The sequence below is a fragment of the Danio rerio genome, chromosome 4 (assembly GCF_049306965.1).
Source record: "Danio rerio strain Tuebingen ecotype United States chromosome 4, GRCz12tu, whole genome shotgun sequence".
In the NCBI taxonomy this organism is placed as follows: Eukaryota; Metazoa; Chordata; class Actinopteri; order Cypriniformes; family Danionidae; genus Danio; species Danio rerio.
In genome coordinates this window covers 70119553-70137397 of record NC_133179.1, presented here as the reverse complement: position 1 = coordinate 70137397, position 17845 = coordinate 70119553, and the positions used below count along the sequence as shown (strand labels likewise).

The window sequence follows — 17845 nt, the reverse complement described above, 5'->3', positions numbered from 1 at the left end:
GTCCTAGTTGATGTGCAGCGGTCTGTATTTGTAAGTCTGTATTTTACAGTGAGGCTCTTTTTGCACCAAAGTAATCAATAACAGAAAATGGGAAATTCCGTTACACCCAATCATTTTTATATAAAACATATTTAATAATGAAATCAAATAATTACAGTACAATAATCAAGTTAAATTTAAGCTATCTCGCAACCCACCTGCAGGATCACTGAGACCCACTAATGGGCCGCAGCCAACTGGTTGAGAATCCCTGTGTTAAAGGGCACCTACTTCACCCCCTTTTCAAGATTTAATACAAGTCTTTTGTGTCTCCAGAATGTGTCTAAAGTTTCAGCTTCTGCTCTGAACACTATGTAGCTGTTTTTTTTTGCCTGTGCCTTTAGTGCTGGTTCTCCCCGCCCACCGTTCCCAAGTGCCTGTCAGAGTGTGCCTCAATCTTCGCCTCGGCTGCGTCAGATAAACAGCACAGTGACAGACATAACGGAAGCAGGTCTCGCGTAACGTTTGTGAGAAATACTACAGTAAGAACTTTCCCAATGATTATTTGATGTATTTGTTGTCCAGTTGTTTAAGCATCATTCATTTAGAAACCAACTAACTCTAGTGACTCTTACCGTACGTTCACACCGAAAGCGGCGAGAGCGTCAAAGTAGCCGGAAGTCATTCATTTTCAATGAGAGTCGGCGGCGAGGAGCAGCGTGGCGCGTCTTTACCGGCGTGGGCGTTGAGGAGAGTTGAAATCAAGTCAACTTTATGGTATTGAGCTATGATGCGGTTCGGTGGCATGCAATCAGAATGAAGACCTCCACCGCTTGATAGGAGTTCAAAGAACACAGACCTGTGAACTTTGGTTCCGACGACAGTTGTTCTCAAGGATTTGATGATTGCGGTCGCCGAATTTCCAATTATTTACAATGTTTTCTCACACGAACATGCATTAAATAAGTTACTGGCGAGTTACTGATGTGCATTAATGTTATATATATATTTATCTTTAATACAGCGGGAATCTCACGCAACGTGACAGTACAAAACAGTATAGCTGCTTCAGGATATATCAGACATATTGGATAAATAGAGCAAAGCCACACCACACGCATTTTGATCTTCCATTGTTATATGAATTTGCTAAGAAGTGCGCAGCATTTTCATGCTAGAAACATGTGTTATACGGGAATGTAACTGATATGCTGCAATGGCTCCTTTAAAAACAAGATCAATGTAGTGAGTTTTGACGCTCTCGCCGCCGAAGCTGAAGGCAGACATTGTTGTCGCCAGGGCGGCCAGAGCGACCTTGGACGCTCTCGCCGCTTTCGGTGTGAATGTACGGTTACAGTTAAAATATCAGAATTACTGTGAATGTTATTACTGTAGAAGTATAAACATAAAAACAAAAAAATACATTTGTTTTAAATGTACAAAAATGATGATGGCAGTAACATACACTTTTAGAAATACAATAAAGGTGAAGATACACATCTTTACTTTCTCAGTTGCAATATAGTCTACAACTCTTTTCGCAATGTTGACAAGAGTAAGGCTCCCCTCCAGTGTGAATTCTCATGTGGACTTTAAGCTTTCCAAATACCTTGAAACTCTTTCCCAACTGTTGGCAAGTTTAAGGATTTTCTCCAGAATGAGTTCTCATATGTACTGCGAGGTTTCCTTTCGTTATGAAACTCTTTCCACAATGTTGGCAAGAGTAGGGCCTTTCTCTCTCTTCAGTGTGAATTCTCATCTTGACGTTAAGCTTTCCAAATACCTTAAACTCTTTCCCAAATGTCGGCAGGTCTAAGGGTTTTCTCTAGAGTGAGTTTTCATATGTACTGTCAAGTTTCCTTTTATAATGAAACTCTTTTCGCAATGTTGGCAAGAGTAAGACCTCTCTCCAGTGGGAATTCTCATGTGGACGTTAAGCTTTGCAAATGCCTTGAAACTCTTTCTACGCTGTTGGCAGGTCTAAGGGTTTTCTCCAGAGTGAGTTCTCATATGAACTGTCAGATTTCCTTTCGTAATGAAACCCTTTTTTGCAAAGTTGGCAAGAGTAAGGCCTTTCTACAGTGTGAATTCTCATGTGGACATTAAGCTTTCCAAATACCTTGAAACACTTTTCACACTGTTGGCAGGTCTAAGGGTTTTCTCTAGAGTGAGTTCTCATATTTACTGTCAGGTTTCCTTTCGTAATTTAACTCTTTGCGCAATGTTGGCAAGAGTAAGGCCTCTCTCTCTCCAGTGGGAATTCTCATGTGGACGTTAAGCTTTCCAAATACTTTGAAACTCTTTCCCAACTGTCGGCAGGTCTAAGAGTTTTCTCCAGAGTGAGTTCACATATGTACTGTCAAGTTTCCTTTCATAATGAAACTCTTTTCGCAATGTTGGCAAGAGTAAGACCTCTCTCTCTCCAGTGGGAATTCTCATGTGGACGTTAAGCTTTGCAAATGCCTTGAAACTCTTTCTACGCTGTTGGCAGGTCTAAGGGTTTTCTCCAGAGTGAGTTCTCATATGTACTGAAAGGTTTCCTTTCGTAATGAAACTCTTTTCGCAATGTTGGCAAGAGTAAGGCCTCTCTCCATTGTGAATTCTCATCTTGATGTTAAGCTTTCCAAATACCTTGAAACACTTTCCACACTGTTGGCAGGTCTAAGGGTTTTCTCCAGAGTGAGTACTCATATGTACTGAAAGGTTTCCTTTCGTAATTAAACTCTTTTCGCAATGTTGGCAAGAGTAAGACCTCTCTCTCTCCAGTGGGAATTCTCATGTGGACGTTAAGCTTTGCAAATGCCTTGAAACTCTTTCTACGCTGTTGACAGGTCTAAGGGGTTTTCTCCAGAGTGAGTTCTCATATGAACTGTCAGATCTCCTTTCGAAATGAAACTCTTTTCGCAATGTTGGCAAGAGTAAGGCCTCTCTCCAGTGTGAATTCTCATCTTGATGTTAAGCTTTCCAAATACCTTGAAACTCTTTCCCAACTCTTGGCAGGTCTAAGAGTTTTCTCCAGAGTGAGTTCTCATATGAACTGTCAGATTTCCTTTTGTAATGAAACCCTTTTTCGCAAAGTTGGCAAGAGTAAGGCCTTTCTACAGTGTGAATTCTAATGTGAACGTTAAGCTTTCCAAATACCTTGAAACACTATCCACACTGTTGGCAGGTTTAAGAGTTTTCTCCAGAATGAGTTCTCATATGTACTGTCAGGTTTCCTTTTGAAATGAAACTCTTTTCGCAACGTTGACAAGAGTAAGGCCTCTCTCCAGTGTGAATTCTCATGTGGACGTTAAACTTCCCAAATGCCCTGAAACACTTTCCACACTGTTGGCAGGTGTAAGAGTTTTCACCAGTGTGAGTTTTCAAGTGGGCTGTCAGAAAAACCTTTTGACTAAAACTATTATCACAATGTTCACAAGCGTAAGGCTTCTCTCCAGTGTGAACTCTCATATGTACAGTGAGGTTTCCTTTTTTATTGAAACACTTTCCGCAATGCTGACAAGCGTAAGGCTTCTCTCCTGTGTGAATTCTCATGTGTATAGTGAGGTTTCCTTGTTTGTTGAAACACTTTCCGCAATGCTGACAAGCGTAAGGCTTCTCCCCTGTGTGAATTCTCATGTGGACTTTAAGATCTCCGAGCATATTGAAACTCTTTCCACACTGTGGGCAGGTGCAAAGTTTTTCTCCAGTGTGAGTTCTCAGGTGGGCCGTCAGAAATACCTTTTGACTAAAACTCTTTCCACAATGTTGACAAGAGTAAGGCTTCTCACCAGTGTGAATTCTCATGTGAACTGTTAAGTTCCCTTTTTTATCGAAACACTTTCCGCAATGTTGACAAGAGTAAGGCTTCTCTCCGTTGTGAATTCTTGTGTGGACTTTAAGCTTTCCAGGTTCCTTGAAACTCTTTCCACACTGTTGGCAGATGAAGTAACTTCTACTTGCCGTCTTTTTAACTTTAGCCCATGAAGCCCTGCCGGGTTGTAAACAAAATATTTGTTCGCCAGTTATAAGATCAGGATTTTTACACTGATTTGTCTCTTCCATTTCATTCTTTACTTCAGTCTCCATTTTCACTGCCATCACGCCTAAGGCAAAGAATAAATAAATTGTTAACCTCAGTGTACATATAGGCACAAAATGACAGACATCAAAGACATGTAAAACATCAAAACCAATATGTCCACTGGTCCTACAACCATATAACAAATGAAGGAGGTTGTCTCCTGTTGATGTCAAAGTGCATTGTTCTGCAAGACTTTAATATCTGATCAGGCTCCCGTCTTTCAGAGGGACCTCTTACCTGAATACTGAACTCACTTAAAGGAAAGCCAAATTATTTTCAACAGAGGCAGCTACATAAGCCTTAAATCAGTACAAGTTTTACCACAGCTCCAATTCTTAAGCTATCATGACCCTACATTTCATTTCATGATAGCGGTTGATGCATCTAATTGCATAACTGGTGCAGTCTTCTATTAAATGACATGAAAGACCCCAGCTGAAAGAAATGATGCTATTGTTGTTGGGTGCACTTTATCCATTTCAAGATATTATGGACCACGAGTGCCAAATAGTTGCTGGAGGGCCGCAGCTCTGCACAGTTTAGCTTTAACCCTGAATAAACACACCTCATAAAACTAAATGAGTCCCTCAGGCTTGTTTGAAATCTACAGGTAAGTGTTAAAGCAGGGTTGGATCTAAACTCTGCAGGGCAAGAAACTGGTAGAAAGTTAAGGCCATACTGTAGCCAGAAACAAGAGGAGTATAGTACATAGTAGAACCTTATAATTCCAAGGTGACGATATGTCTGAAACAAGATATTCAAAGAAGTCCAAAGAATATGTTGATTCGTAATAAATTACAGCATCTTTCTCTCTAGAGGGAAAACTGTAACATCTAATTAGGCTCCTCTCCTTCAGAGGGATCTCTTAGCTGAACACTTCCGGCCACATATGGCAACTACAGTATAGTAGCATTCGGGACTAGAAACCCCAATCGCACTTGAATTTCCACTTCTGGTAGTACCCTTACATCATAGGTGTCAAAGTGAATTTCTAAAGGGCCCAAAATAATCTTGAACACCTTAATTAATTGGATCAGGTGTGTTTGATTAAGGTTGGAGCAAAACTGTGGCCCTCGAGGAATTGACTATAACATGTGCCTTACATGGTATGCATCATGCATGCAGAAAAGTTGCAATCAACTTCACTTAGACAGGTGTGGTGTGTGCCGCATAGCAACAGTCACCATTCTCACACAAAGAGATAGATGTAGGGACTCATTGGCAGATTTCAGAATCAAAACCAGTCCAACCCTGATTCTAAAATCTTGCTCAGTGTTATCTGGTCCCAGTCATTTAAGGACTGCCTCATGGGGTTAAAACACAGGGGAACCTAACACAGGATAACTAATTTGACCATTTCTGCTAATACTTCTTTAGCAGATGTTCCCCCTGACCATTTCTGGGCACAAAATTTGGTAATGTGGTGGACCAAACAATGGTGCTTTACAAGCCTTTTGGCAGAAAACCTAACAAATTATCTCACAAGACATTTTGCGAGACTCTTCAGGTCATGTGCTACATGTGCCTATACATCCTGGTAGATGTACGCTTTTGAAGAGACAAAGAAACCCAGAAATGAATGCACATGAATGAAAGTAAATTGGGACGCGATTGGGTCAACAAAAACCTTCCAATCAACCTCTTAAAAGTTTTAAGATCATCAAAAGCACAAGAAAAACTTCTGCTAACCGACTACCAGTAGAGTCTTTCACCCTGGCAACCCAGCACAACCTCCACTCACGAGCGAGTGAATCCCAAGGACGTAACTGAAGTCACCAACTAATCAGGAGCGCCATGTTTCCCCAAGTCCAGCAAGCGAGGGAAGCTCAAACTCGAGCAAAAGCGTGAGTATTACAAACAAATGTTGTGTCTTGCTGATCTGGTGGAGACTGATCTTAAGCGGTTAAGGATAAGCCAAATTTCTGCTTTTGTGGTTTTTCAGGTGCGAGTCTAACATCTAGTAATAAGTACTAGAATCAATTTGGACAGTTGTCAGCTCAATTCTCATTTTAAGAACGGCCTCTGTGTGAATGTGCATTTGATTGTTGATTAAGTAGTTAAGTAGTTTCATGTATTAAGGTGTAGCTCAAAAAAGTGCGTTATGAATCACTGTCAAATTGTTGACAAATACCTTGCTCAAATTTGACCCTATACTGGTTTTATGTTTGGCCACAGAAGTAATATAAATGAGATTGGTAAAATACACTGCCTACTAGGCTTGGGCGGTAATATGGTATACCGCGGGTTCTAAAAATATCAACGGTATCAGTTTCAATACCGTTATACCGTCATAAAAAAACAATGCACTTATATAGGAGACAAGTATTAAATATTAACTGTTATTTATTAAATGCCTAAAAATGCGTGTGCGTGATTGTTGTCACGGGACAGTGTGAAGGAGAGCGAGAGGTGAGGTAAGATGGCGAGTCGCGCACCAAGTGACCTGATCTCGAAAAAGAACACAACCTCTGCAGTTTGGCAGTATTTCGGGTTTCGACTGAACGAGAAGAGAGACGCGGTACATACGAACTAGAGCTCTGCATTCCCGCTGCTGTACTGCGGGAGCAGCGGGACCCGACCAGATTTCTTGCAGTGTGGGAATAAATTTCCAAATAGAGCGCATGAGCGCTCAGTAACTGGTGTAATTTGATTGGGAGCTGGCGATTTAACAATATCGCTCCCGAGCGAGCACGCGGGTATCCGTGTGGATGGTGTTTGTGTGTGTGATGCTGTGCGTTGCTGGCTTGGTGCCGTCTATGTGTGTGAATGAGAGAGAGCGTGGTGCTGTGTGTCTGTGTATGTGTGTATATACAGACAGCTTGTTATAGGCTATCTGGACTCTGTATCATCTAGCTGGGAGGTTTTTGGTTTTGCTCTTCTGTTCGCGAATACATTACCCCCCCAAATGACAGCAAACCTAAGGTCGCATATACGGTATTCAAATTCTGAATGGTTTAGGCACAAGCCAACAGTTTGGTGATTCTGTCTGAGCCCTAGATCTTAATTGTTTTTATTATGCACTGTAATACCGAATACTGTGGTAAAATATGGAGGTTTGACGGTATCAAAATTTGGATACCGCCCCAGCCTACTGCCTACTATTTGCTGGACAAGCAGTCAATAAAGTGTAAGCTTAAATTTGAGTTAACTCAAGTGATTTGAATCTTTAGACTGAATCTTAAGATCGTTTCGATTCCTTGAAAAAAGCTCAAATTATTACAGCTTAAAATATTACAGCTACTATGCATTTTCATATCATTTAAAAATAAATTGTCCAACCCCAAGGCTAAGTTAGTGTTTGTCTACTCATTTAATTTAACATGTGTGTCCAAATGAGATAAGTTATTCAAATAAAACCGCAACAGTTGACACTCTCAAAACAGTCTTCGAAAACATCATTAATTTCTGTAGAACTGAAATAAGGATCCAATAGTTCGGTTAATAAAAACCAACCTGTTTGTTCCTCAGGATCTTCATGTTTCAGTGTGAACACTTCTGCAATCCTCAGACCTTCAATCTTCACGTCCTCACTCTCCTCTTTAATAAACGCCATCTTTATAATAGTGTGTCACATGGGAGCTGATTGAGGAGCCCCAATTTCCAAGTTTAAAAGTCTGTACACAGGAGGGTCAGTCAGTCTTAAATGCCATGATCTACCAAAAACAAACAAAAAAGCAACGGATATTAGAATTGGCACTGCAATTCAATCAATTCAGAGAGTACGTTCACACTTAGAGGTAAGAATCGAGTCACACTTTACTAAAATAAACTCTTGTACAGCATTTATCAAACCTTCAACATTTTAATGCGTTACTAAAACTGTTAGGTCGGCACAGTCACTGTTTCGAGCCCCAGCTGGCCTTTCTGTGTGGAGTTTGCATGTTCTCCCCATGTTGGCGTGGGCACGGGTGCTCCAGTGTCCTCCACAAGCCTGAAGACATTCACTTTAGGTAAATTAGGGAATACGCTAAATTGTCCTTAGTGTGTGTGTGTGTGTGTATGGCGATGCAAGAAGGTTGCTGGTTCGAGCCTCGGCTGGGTCAGTTGCCGTTTCTGTGTGGAGTTTGCACGTTCTCCCTGCGTTTGGGTGGTTTTCCCCACAGTCCAAAGACATGTGGTACAGGTGAATTGGGTAGGCTAAATTGTCTGTAGTGTAAGAGTGTGAAGGAGTGTGTATGGATGTTTCCCAGAGAGGGGTTGCGGCTGGAAGGGCATCAGCTACATAAAACATGCTGGATAAGATAGGGGTTCATTCCACTGTGGCGACCCCAGATTAATAAAGGGATTTAGCCAAATTGAAAATAAATGTATGTGTGTATGTACTGGTCCTCCAGGTTGGGGATTGAGTGTTGGGCTCCAATTCGTAAAAATTAGATGTTATGAAACACCAACATGGTGTGGCTTATGCAGAGTTCAGACTGCATTATTTTTAGCACCGATTTTGACTCGCCGACAGGTTTTGAGAAATCGCAGACAAAAGCCTGAAATCACAGGCAAATCGGGATCATTCACGTGAGTGACAATCACACAGTGTGAACTATCAAAGACGTGATCCGAGATAATCCTGTGAGATGTGTTACAAACCCCTGATGCTAGGGCAGGGGTGTCAAACTCAATTCCTGGAGGGCCGAAGCCCTGCACAGTTTAGTTCCAACCCTGCTCCAACACACTTACCTGTAGGTTTCAAACAAGCCTGAAGGACTCAATTAGTTTGATCAGGTGTGTTTAATTAGGGTTGGAACTTAACTGTGCAGAGCTGCGGCCCTTTTGGAACCAAGTTTGACACCTGTGGTCTAGGGGGTTGTGGGGTTTGACATTTGATTAATTAAAATATATTTATATAAACAGTGAATGAGTGCAAAAAGACAACCAAAGTAATGCCAAAAATGTGTGCTTTTATTTACAATTCCCAAAGTGAACAACAACGAATTAATTAAAAATAAAGAATAAGTAAGGCAAAAATATACTAATTTACAATATTTACAACACTGAGACAAATAAAGATGGGAAAAACAAGAGAGCTGGCAGAAGGGACGCAGGCGGTGCTAAAGAAATGAAAAGAACTAAACCCAACCTAAATCTAACTTCCCAGAAGCATCTAGCTAACTAACTATGTGGAAAACAGTATAATTAACACGCGAAGATCTTCCGAATCCTAACTATCTACTCTATCTAGCTATCCAAAAAGTACAAGGAGTGGCGCTCGCCCATAACCTAATGTCCTAAACAGCAGAGTGTTGCAATATGTATGTCACGTGACCTTCTTACCTATCCGCTTCGTCCAAGCCTCGTATACAACGATAAACTAAGAATGATGTACGAATAACGGACGGATAACGTGCACACAGAAACGAGCAACAACAAAAAACACAGTTAGACGGGTTATTCCTAAACGCGCGCGATAAATACCAACAAACGACAAAGCAGAGAAAGAGAAAAATGCAAGGGACTAGCGAGTGGTCTGACGCGCGCTTTTATGACGGGTGGTCTTTGCTTATTGGATGTGACGTAAAGGCTGATTTATACTTCTGCGTCAAACGTCGGCGTATGCTACGGCGCTGACGCACAGCCCTTCGCCGTGGCCGTCGCTGATGTGCACCTTTCAAAAATTGTAACTACACGTCGCAACGACGCGTAGCGTAAGCTCTGTGATTGGTCGGCTTGGTAGCGCTGAAGAGTCTGGGCGGGACTGAGAGAAGCGCGAGTAGTGCGAGCTGGACGCTAGCCTAATGGAGCGATTGTTTACAAGTGTGGAGTCCCGTGAAGGAGCTCCGGATGGAAAGTTTTGTTTTGTGTTTACCTCATAGTTAAAGTTGTTGCACGTCCGCCGGTTCCTGCCTCAAAATGAGCGAGGAAGTGAGCAGGAAGTGAAGAAACTCGACACAGAGGAACATTTACACCTCACTGCCAACAAGCGTTTCGGAAGTGTTAATGCAGACCAACAAGAGACAGTGCGCAGAAGTATAAATGCACAGCTGCGCGCGTTGCCTGCGCCGTGGGTTACGCCGATGGCCACAGCGAAGGGCTATGCGTCAGTGCCGTAGCATACGCCGGCGTTTGACGCAGAAGTATAAATCAGCCTTAAATCTGACTTCCTGCACTAATCTGACTCAACCTCGCGTGCGGGCACAGCGGTTTATCAGAAACCTTTTATCGATCATTTCTTCTGCAATTGACAGCAAGAATGACGTAGAAGCCTTGTCAAATTGATAAGCAGCACCTAAATGTGTTTAAAAGAATTTTTTTAAAAAGGCCAAAATGAGAGGAATTTATACGGCATTTCGACAGTGAAACCACCTCATATTCACTGATTATAAGTTCAGTATTTATTACACGACGGTCTCTTCTTTACATTCCCATTATAACACGTTTAGCTCTGCGTTCTGCTCTGTTTACATTTACATGCTTAGCCAGCATTACATCACAGCACTCTGAAACTATTTCGTCACTTCTCATATCTATAGTCCATTCCAGGGGTGTCAAACGTACGGCCTGCGGGCTGGATCAGGCCCACAAACAGGTTCAATGCGGCCCGCGACATGATTCTGTAAAATAGAAAAATGAGCTGCGATTTGCACTTACTCCTGGTCTGTGATGGATTACTTCAAACTCGGCGCAAAAAAAAGTTTGCGTCTGCAACTAGTAGGCAACACGTACGTCTGTTTATTCACAAACTGTGCATGAAGTGAAAGTAAAGGGTGTATTTTTTGTGTGAACTATTTAATATATCTGCATAGTTGTCCAAATTAATGTCCTGTGAGTGTTTTCAAACGGACACTTGACCATACAGGAGGATCTGGAGAGGCTCAATGGTGTTTCTGCCATAAATAAACTGGCCTATGAGCTTCGGACACACTCTCGCAGATCGAGTCCATCAGATCGACGCGTTTCAACAGATTTAGGGTGTTTTACTGTATTTTACATTTGTCTGTGTGTTTTTGAAGTAGATATTTAATAGTAAATATTCAATCAGCTGGTGTTTTGCAATCTCCCTTGGACCTGTGGTTCTCTTTGAAACTATATGTACAAAAATTGTATATATATATATATATATATATATATATATATATATATTAGCGCTGTCAAAATTAGTGTGTTAACGCATGCGATTAATTTTAAATAATTAACGCGTTTAAAAAAATTAACGCAGATGCAAGTTTTTTTTACTTCCTGTTGTGGTGGACGTGTGTTTAACATGCAAGAAATGTAAATAAGAAAAATAAAAAAATAAGCACTTTTTGAAGGCAAGTTCCTGTATAAAACAATTAGTCGCATCACCAGGCTCTCCAAAGTTTCATGCAATTTCGGGTGTTTCATTTTTAACTTTCGACTTCTGTTGTAAGTTAATACCGCATGGCGAACAGAAAGAAAATCCTCCGCATTTCGTGACTCGGTGTTCCTTTAAGGTAATAAAATCACTGCTTAGGCTACACGGCAGACTTTTAATAAGAGTATAATCTTAATCATATTAAAATCAGAGTATTGGTGTCTTATGTGAATGTACTCAGAAAGTCTCTGGTGAAGTCGCGAGCTGTCAAAGACAGGGCATTACTCTGCCTTTCAGCATGAGTCCTCCAAGTTTAGCGTGTTTCCTCATTAAACGCAATAAAAGCGTATGCTTCGCGTTGTTGTGTCAATCCTTGTGAAATACAGGAATACTTTAGGACGCTTAGATTAAGCAAATTTGATGAGCGTGATCATGCGTGTTGAATCTGAGGGGAGTCGCTCCAGTATGGAAGGCCGTTGGGGCCAAAACGTCTGCAGCGCGTTGTGTGATACTCCTAGTCTTAGCAACTAGATGAATGTAAAGGAGGATTAAGCTAAATTGTTTCTACTCTATAACTAATGTTCTCAACTCACAGCAATAAAACTTTACAATGAGTGCAACAGTTTGCATTCTATAGTTTATTATTTAAATTTTTCATTTTCCATATGTGCAATTCCTGTATTTTGGCATTTTTTTTGCAGTTCACTTAGAATCCAACATGGAAATCAATGTTTTCTTTATTGGCATTGATTGTTTTGAAATTTAAAATGTCATTAACATGCCTGTGTTTTGATTTCTTTAATAAATATGGCTGTCAAGCCAGGATCTTGATGGTTTATTGTGGGTATGTTGTTTACATGAAGAAATCTGTGTTACAAGTTAAACAAAAATTCTATTAAACAATTATATTTTGAATTTTAATAGTTTTTGTCTTGCGTTTACATTAATTTTACATTTGAATAGCCAAAATTACAAGTTTCAGTATTTTAAATGCGATTAATCACGATAAAGTTTTTTTAAAAAGGTGCGATTAATTAGTTAATTTTTTTAATCGATTGACAGCAGTAATATATATATATATATATATATATATATATATATATATATATATATATATATATATATATATATATACACATATATACACATACAGGGCTTTACATTAACTTTTTTGATCACCAGCCACTGTGGCTAGTAGATTTCCAACATTACTAGCCACTTGCCATTTTCACTAGCCACAATTTTGTTGTTTGGAAAATATATTTTATATAAATAAGTGTGACTTTGACATGCTAAAATGACTTGATTTAGATGTTGTCCCAGATCAGCAGTTACTACACACAAATGGTTGGTTAATCTCATATTAAAGAAATGTTATTGTAAAGGATGATAATTAAACTATTAACAAAAATAACTGTAAGCAAAAGAAAGCAGGTAAAATACCACGAGTGATAGTGAAAGGATGATCACGTGCCTGAGAATAATTAAAACGAAAGCAGTGACTGCTGCTGCTGCTTACAAATATTTATATTTTTCATTCTTTAGCTCTTAAAAGCAGCAGGACTGTGGGTACACGAGCATCGTTTTTTGGTCTTTTTCAAAAAGAACCGAACGCAAGTGAACGGAAAAAAAGCGCGAGTAATCATCCTCCCATACGGTTTTCACCTGCTTTGTCTCGCGCAAACACAGTTGTTTTCACTCGTGCTGTTTCTCGATTCTAAGATCACATTTGCACGCATATTGGGCCATCCTTATTGTCGAGTCGAACCCTGCTTTCAGAAAACTACAATGTAAAAATGATTTTCAACCTGCCAAAGTGGCTAGTGGGAGCGGCTGTCTTACCCCCCAAAGCTGAAATCTACCCGCGGGTGTTAATGTAAAGCCCTGTATGTATGTGTGTGTGTGTGTGTGTGTGTGTGTGTGTGTATATATATATATATATATATATATATATATATATATATATATATATATATATATATATATATAAATATATATATATATATGTATATATATATGTATATATGTGTGTGTGTGTGTGTGTGTGTGTATACGTGTAGTTTTAAAATATATTTTTAATTATTTAGTTTTAATTTTATATATAATTCAATTTTTAAAAAAATTATATACTTTTTTTTACTTAGAGGGCACAACAAATGTATTTTAAATATATATATATATATATATATATATATATATATATATATATATATATATATAAAATACATTTGTTGTATAGCCATATCGCACTACTACTCGTGTGATATTGCTCATATACATATATATATATATATATATATATATATATACACATATATATATATATATATATATATATATATATATATATATATATATATATATATATATATATATATATATATAAATATAACACATTTGTACATATATTTATAATAAATAATGGTCCAGCCCACTTAGGATTAGATTTTCCTCCATGCGGCCCCTGAGCTTAAATGAGTTTGACACCCCTGGTCTATTCGCTTTCATCTCCTTGTTTAACATTCAGTAAAACAAGTTTAGTTTAAACAAAAGAAAAAGTCTAGGATATTTTTACATGGAGTGAAAGACTTTTTCTCTTTAAATATTTTCGATGTGTGCACTGTTTAATGATCGTGCACAATACACACATGTACATGTGTAACTAAAAAACAGCTGATTTAATTGTTGCTTATAAATCCAACGACTGTGGTATACAGGATTACTTACAACAACACTGTAATTGTGACATAAAATACTGAGTTTCATATTTACATTCAATGTGGTTCTTTTCTATCCTACAATGTTTGTTGTGTCACTATGTGTTCGATGAAAAATACACACTGTGGGATGTGTTTTTAACAGAAATATTTTGTAAACTGAATTTAGGAATGTAAATGTTGAAAACAGCAGATTACTGGCAACCACAGCTGCTGGTATTTTTCCATAAAATCAAAAAATGAAGAAAAAAAAAACAGCAAAACGGTATTGTGCCACCATTGTGGAGGATAGTAGCGTCTGTGTTCAAGTCCAAGATGAACTGAGAATATTTGATGTTATGCTGCATCTTCTTTTGTTTAAAGGTAACTGTGTAGTTACTAATGCAGTCAAAATCTGTTTGCTAATTGCAGTCACACATGAACACATTATTGCATCTAAAGACTTTACATTTTTCTGCTCTAAGCTATGATTTTGTAAACTGAACATTGTATAAGTTCATGAGATATTGGTATTTTTCGTACATTTATACAGTTTTATAAAACTTCTATATTTTTCACAGAAAGATTCTGGCAACCACAGCTGCTGGTATTTTTTTTCGAAAATTTAACAGATATTTTACACAATAAGGGTTTTCTTAACACTCTCTTGCTGTTGATAATGTTAACATTTATCTTCAATTTCACGAGAAACCTTTAACAGCACTGATAGTTTGATACTTGGTTAATAATCAATATAATTAGTGAAACTGAAATATGCGTTAATGTAGTTATCCATCCATAAAACGAGATGGAATTACAATTAAACTGCCGTACAGCAGTTAAATCCATTGAAAATGAAGTTGATGAATAATTTTTGATGGACAATGCAGTTCCAGCTTTATAGTTTTGTATTGATACATTCTTTAATATATGTTTGCTGTACCTAGAACTCAGTATGATTATAATTGTCATGTTTGGATAGATTACCATTAATGACAAAAAGACGAGCTCTATTTTTATTATTTATTTTTTGTTGTTTGATTATATATATATATATATATATATATATATATATATATATATATATATCCTCATATTTTGTATAATTTGTAAACGCAACGAGGTTATTATTTTTGTAAAATGTTGTATTTCAATGTGTACAAACTGAAAACGAAAAATAAAAATATTATGGAAAAAAAATCCACAAAAATTATTGTGGTAAAACCAATGTTTTTGGTCGCTTTTTTTTTACTTTGAATGTCTCTGCTATGTACGGAGGATGAGCGAGAGCTCTGAGATTTCATCTAAAATATCTTGGTGTTTTGACATGAATGGAAAAACTCAGGGGTTTATAATGACACAAGGAAGACTAATTAATAACAGTATCTTCATTTTTAGGTGAACTACCCCTTAAAGGGGTTAAACTAATCAGTACATGTTACACGAGTTTCACGGAAGCATTTAACATTGAAATAAAATCTGATGCACTGATCTGATGCACTTATGAAAGCTCCAATCCGATTCAATTAAGTTTCTAAACGCTCGTTTTCTCTCATCACTACTTGCCAGGGACAAAACGTGTGTAACCAGGAATAAACTGACTGAGATTATACAATACACTTTTCCAGTAAGCACTTTACCAGTAAACAAAGCTTTACATTATCACAGGAAATCATAATTCATTTGTAATTAATATGTAAATAAAACAACACTCTTTAAAAGTAAACCGCATTAACAGAAGCACTCACCAGTCGAATCATAACAAACAGATGCGCGACGCAGATTTATGGCATCATAACGCCTGACCAAAATAAAAGTCCTGGTCGCGCGCATAAAGATTTATGCGCATTTTTAAATATTTATAATCGGGTCTGTTTTAAATAATACTCATCACGTGTTATAATAATAAAATCAAATGTATTTAAAGCTACTGCAGGTGATCTGACTAATTAACTGACAGAGAACAGAAGTTGAGGACTGAGATAAGAAAGCTGCGAGTCAGTAAAGTATTGTGTGCATTGAAGAGCCGCTGAGCTAACAGCTGACAGGTCGGGAACACACACACACACACAAACACACACACACATACCAAGCGGCAACCTCCCACTCTCCCTCAGGAAGCCAATACGGAAGTAACTAAAACTGCAATTCATCCGAAATTCCGCTAGTCGTGGCCGCTCCTGGCTCCATAATAGAGCAAATTTCAATTGAGCCCACTGTTAGAATGGCCAACTTTACAGCAGAAAAAAAGGTGTTTACAGCCTGGTACAAAAAAAGATTTAGGTTAATACAGCTAATATTACCCTTCATGACAACTGTGAGGGGGGTGCATTTTTTTTTATAACTCATCCGTTTCCTTTATAGTAAGTTTGCATAATTAAGGGCGTGGCCACTTGAGTGACAGCTAGGTCTCGTTGGTCGCCGTCACGTCACCTCAGCTGAATCCTGCAGATTAGCCACTGAACTCGGCATATTTATCGTATTTCTGTGTTGTTTTATGTGGTTTTACACAGTCAACTGCCTTTTGGACTTGTTTCCTACAATTATTAGATGGCATGGCATGCTGAGGGCACTTAATTGTGCTCACAAATGATTCACGTGGCCTCCGTTTTCCATGTGACTAAAGTTATATACTTATATACCATCTCTATACATGTATTTGTTTTATTTAAGTTCATTTATCGTTTATATTTATATTTAGAGCTGTAATGCACTGCAGAATCTGTCAGATTGATTAGCTGTAGGCTCTAGAACAGTCATCTGAAGCGTTGTCATATATGTTACAACCGGCTCAAAGTTGCAACATTAGAGAGACAATACGGACCAGGTAAATTGAAAAGAGAAATGATTTATTAACAAAATGTATAATTAACAAAAAGTATTTAAAGCAATCCAAGTCAGTATAGGTGAAAGTCAGTAGTGAAAAGCATGTGTATGGACGTGTACTGAGCTCATGATCCAAACACAAAACTAAATCAAAAGCGCCAAGCAGAGACGTCCGGCTAATCGAGCTCTCCTAGACAGAATGCCGGACTCCTTATAAACACCCCACGATGAGTCTCAGGTGGGATGACCCACCCACCAATCTGCAATCATGCATGCAGGCTCTGCAAAAATCACACAAAAAACACACACATACAAACAGGTCCCACATGGGACCTAACATCTCCCCCCCTAAAAAAAAGAAAAAATATAAATGCCAAATACCAATAATTTCTCTTCACCTTTTTATACTATTTTTTTCCCTATTTTTTATCTAAACTTGAAACATTAGTACTGCTTAAATTTTCTTAGGATGAAACAGTATATAAGTAAAGCTACAGTTTGGCATACTCCTGCCCCATCTCCTCTCCTCCAGCAAACCGGATCCTGAAAGCATTTAAGAAAAAGAAGAGACACAACAAGACCACCACCAAACAAGAAACTTACCCACTCAGTCACATCACTCAGGATGACCTCGAGACAAACAGTCAGCAAACACATTGTCCGTACCCCTTATGTGTTTAATTAGCAAATTGTAGGGTTGTAAAAACAAAACCCACCGCATCAATCTCTGACTGGGACTTTTCAATGTATGTAGAAAAATTAACGGATTATGATCTGAAAATACAACAACTTGAGAACCACCTCCCACATAAACTTCAAAATATTGGAGTGCCCATATTAAAGCAAGTGTCTCTTTCTCAATAACAGAGTAGTTTACCTGATAGGAGTTAAATTTCCTTGAGAAATAACAAACTGGGTGGTCCACACCATCCAACCCAGTTTGCAAAAGAACTGCACCTGCCCCAATCTGACTCGCATCCACCTGAATCATAAACGGCTTGTCAAACTGCG

The 17845-nt window shown here is 38.5% G+C and overlaps 1 protein-coding gene across 1 annotated transcript; it reads right to left on the bottom strand.

Annotated features, from left to right (window-relative positions):
* Positions 1–1074: 1074 nt before the first annotated feature.
* si:cabz01069020.1 lies at positions 1075–15796 on the bottom strand. Its single transcript, XM_002667438.7, has 3 exons — positions 15757–15796; positions 7499–7698; positions 1075–4067 (listed from the first exon to the last, which is right to left on the bottom strand). Exons 2-3 carry the CDS (start codon positions 7596–7598, stop codon positions 3151–3153), a joined length of 1017 nt encoding a protein of 338 aa, XP_002667484.2. The 5' UTR covers positions 7599–7698; positions 15757–15796; the 3' UTR covers positions 1075–3150.
* Positions 15797–17845: the final 2049 nt, after the last annotated feature.

Coding starts and splice junctions, on each gene's coding strand:
- si:cabz01069020.1 (XM_002667438.7), bottom strand. CDS start 7,598: ATGGCGTTTATTAAAGAGGAGAGTGAGGACGTGAAGATTGAAGGTCTG. Junction 4,068..7,498: donor AGATCCTGAGGAACAAACAG/GTTGGTTTTTAT, acceptor TCTTTGCCTTAG/GCGTGATGGCAGTGAAAATG.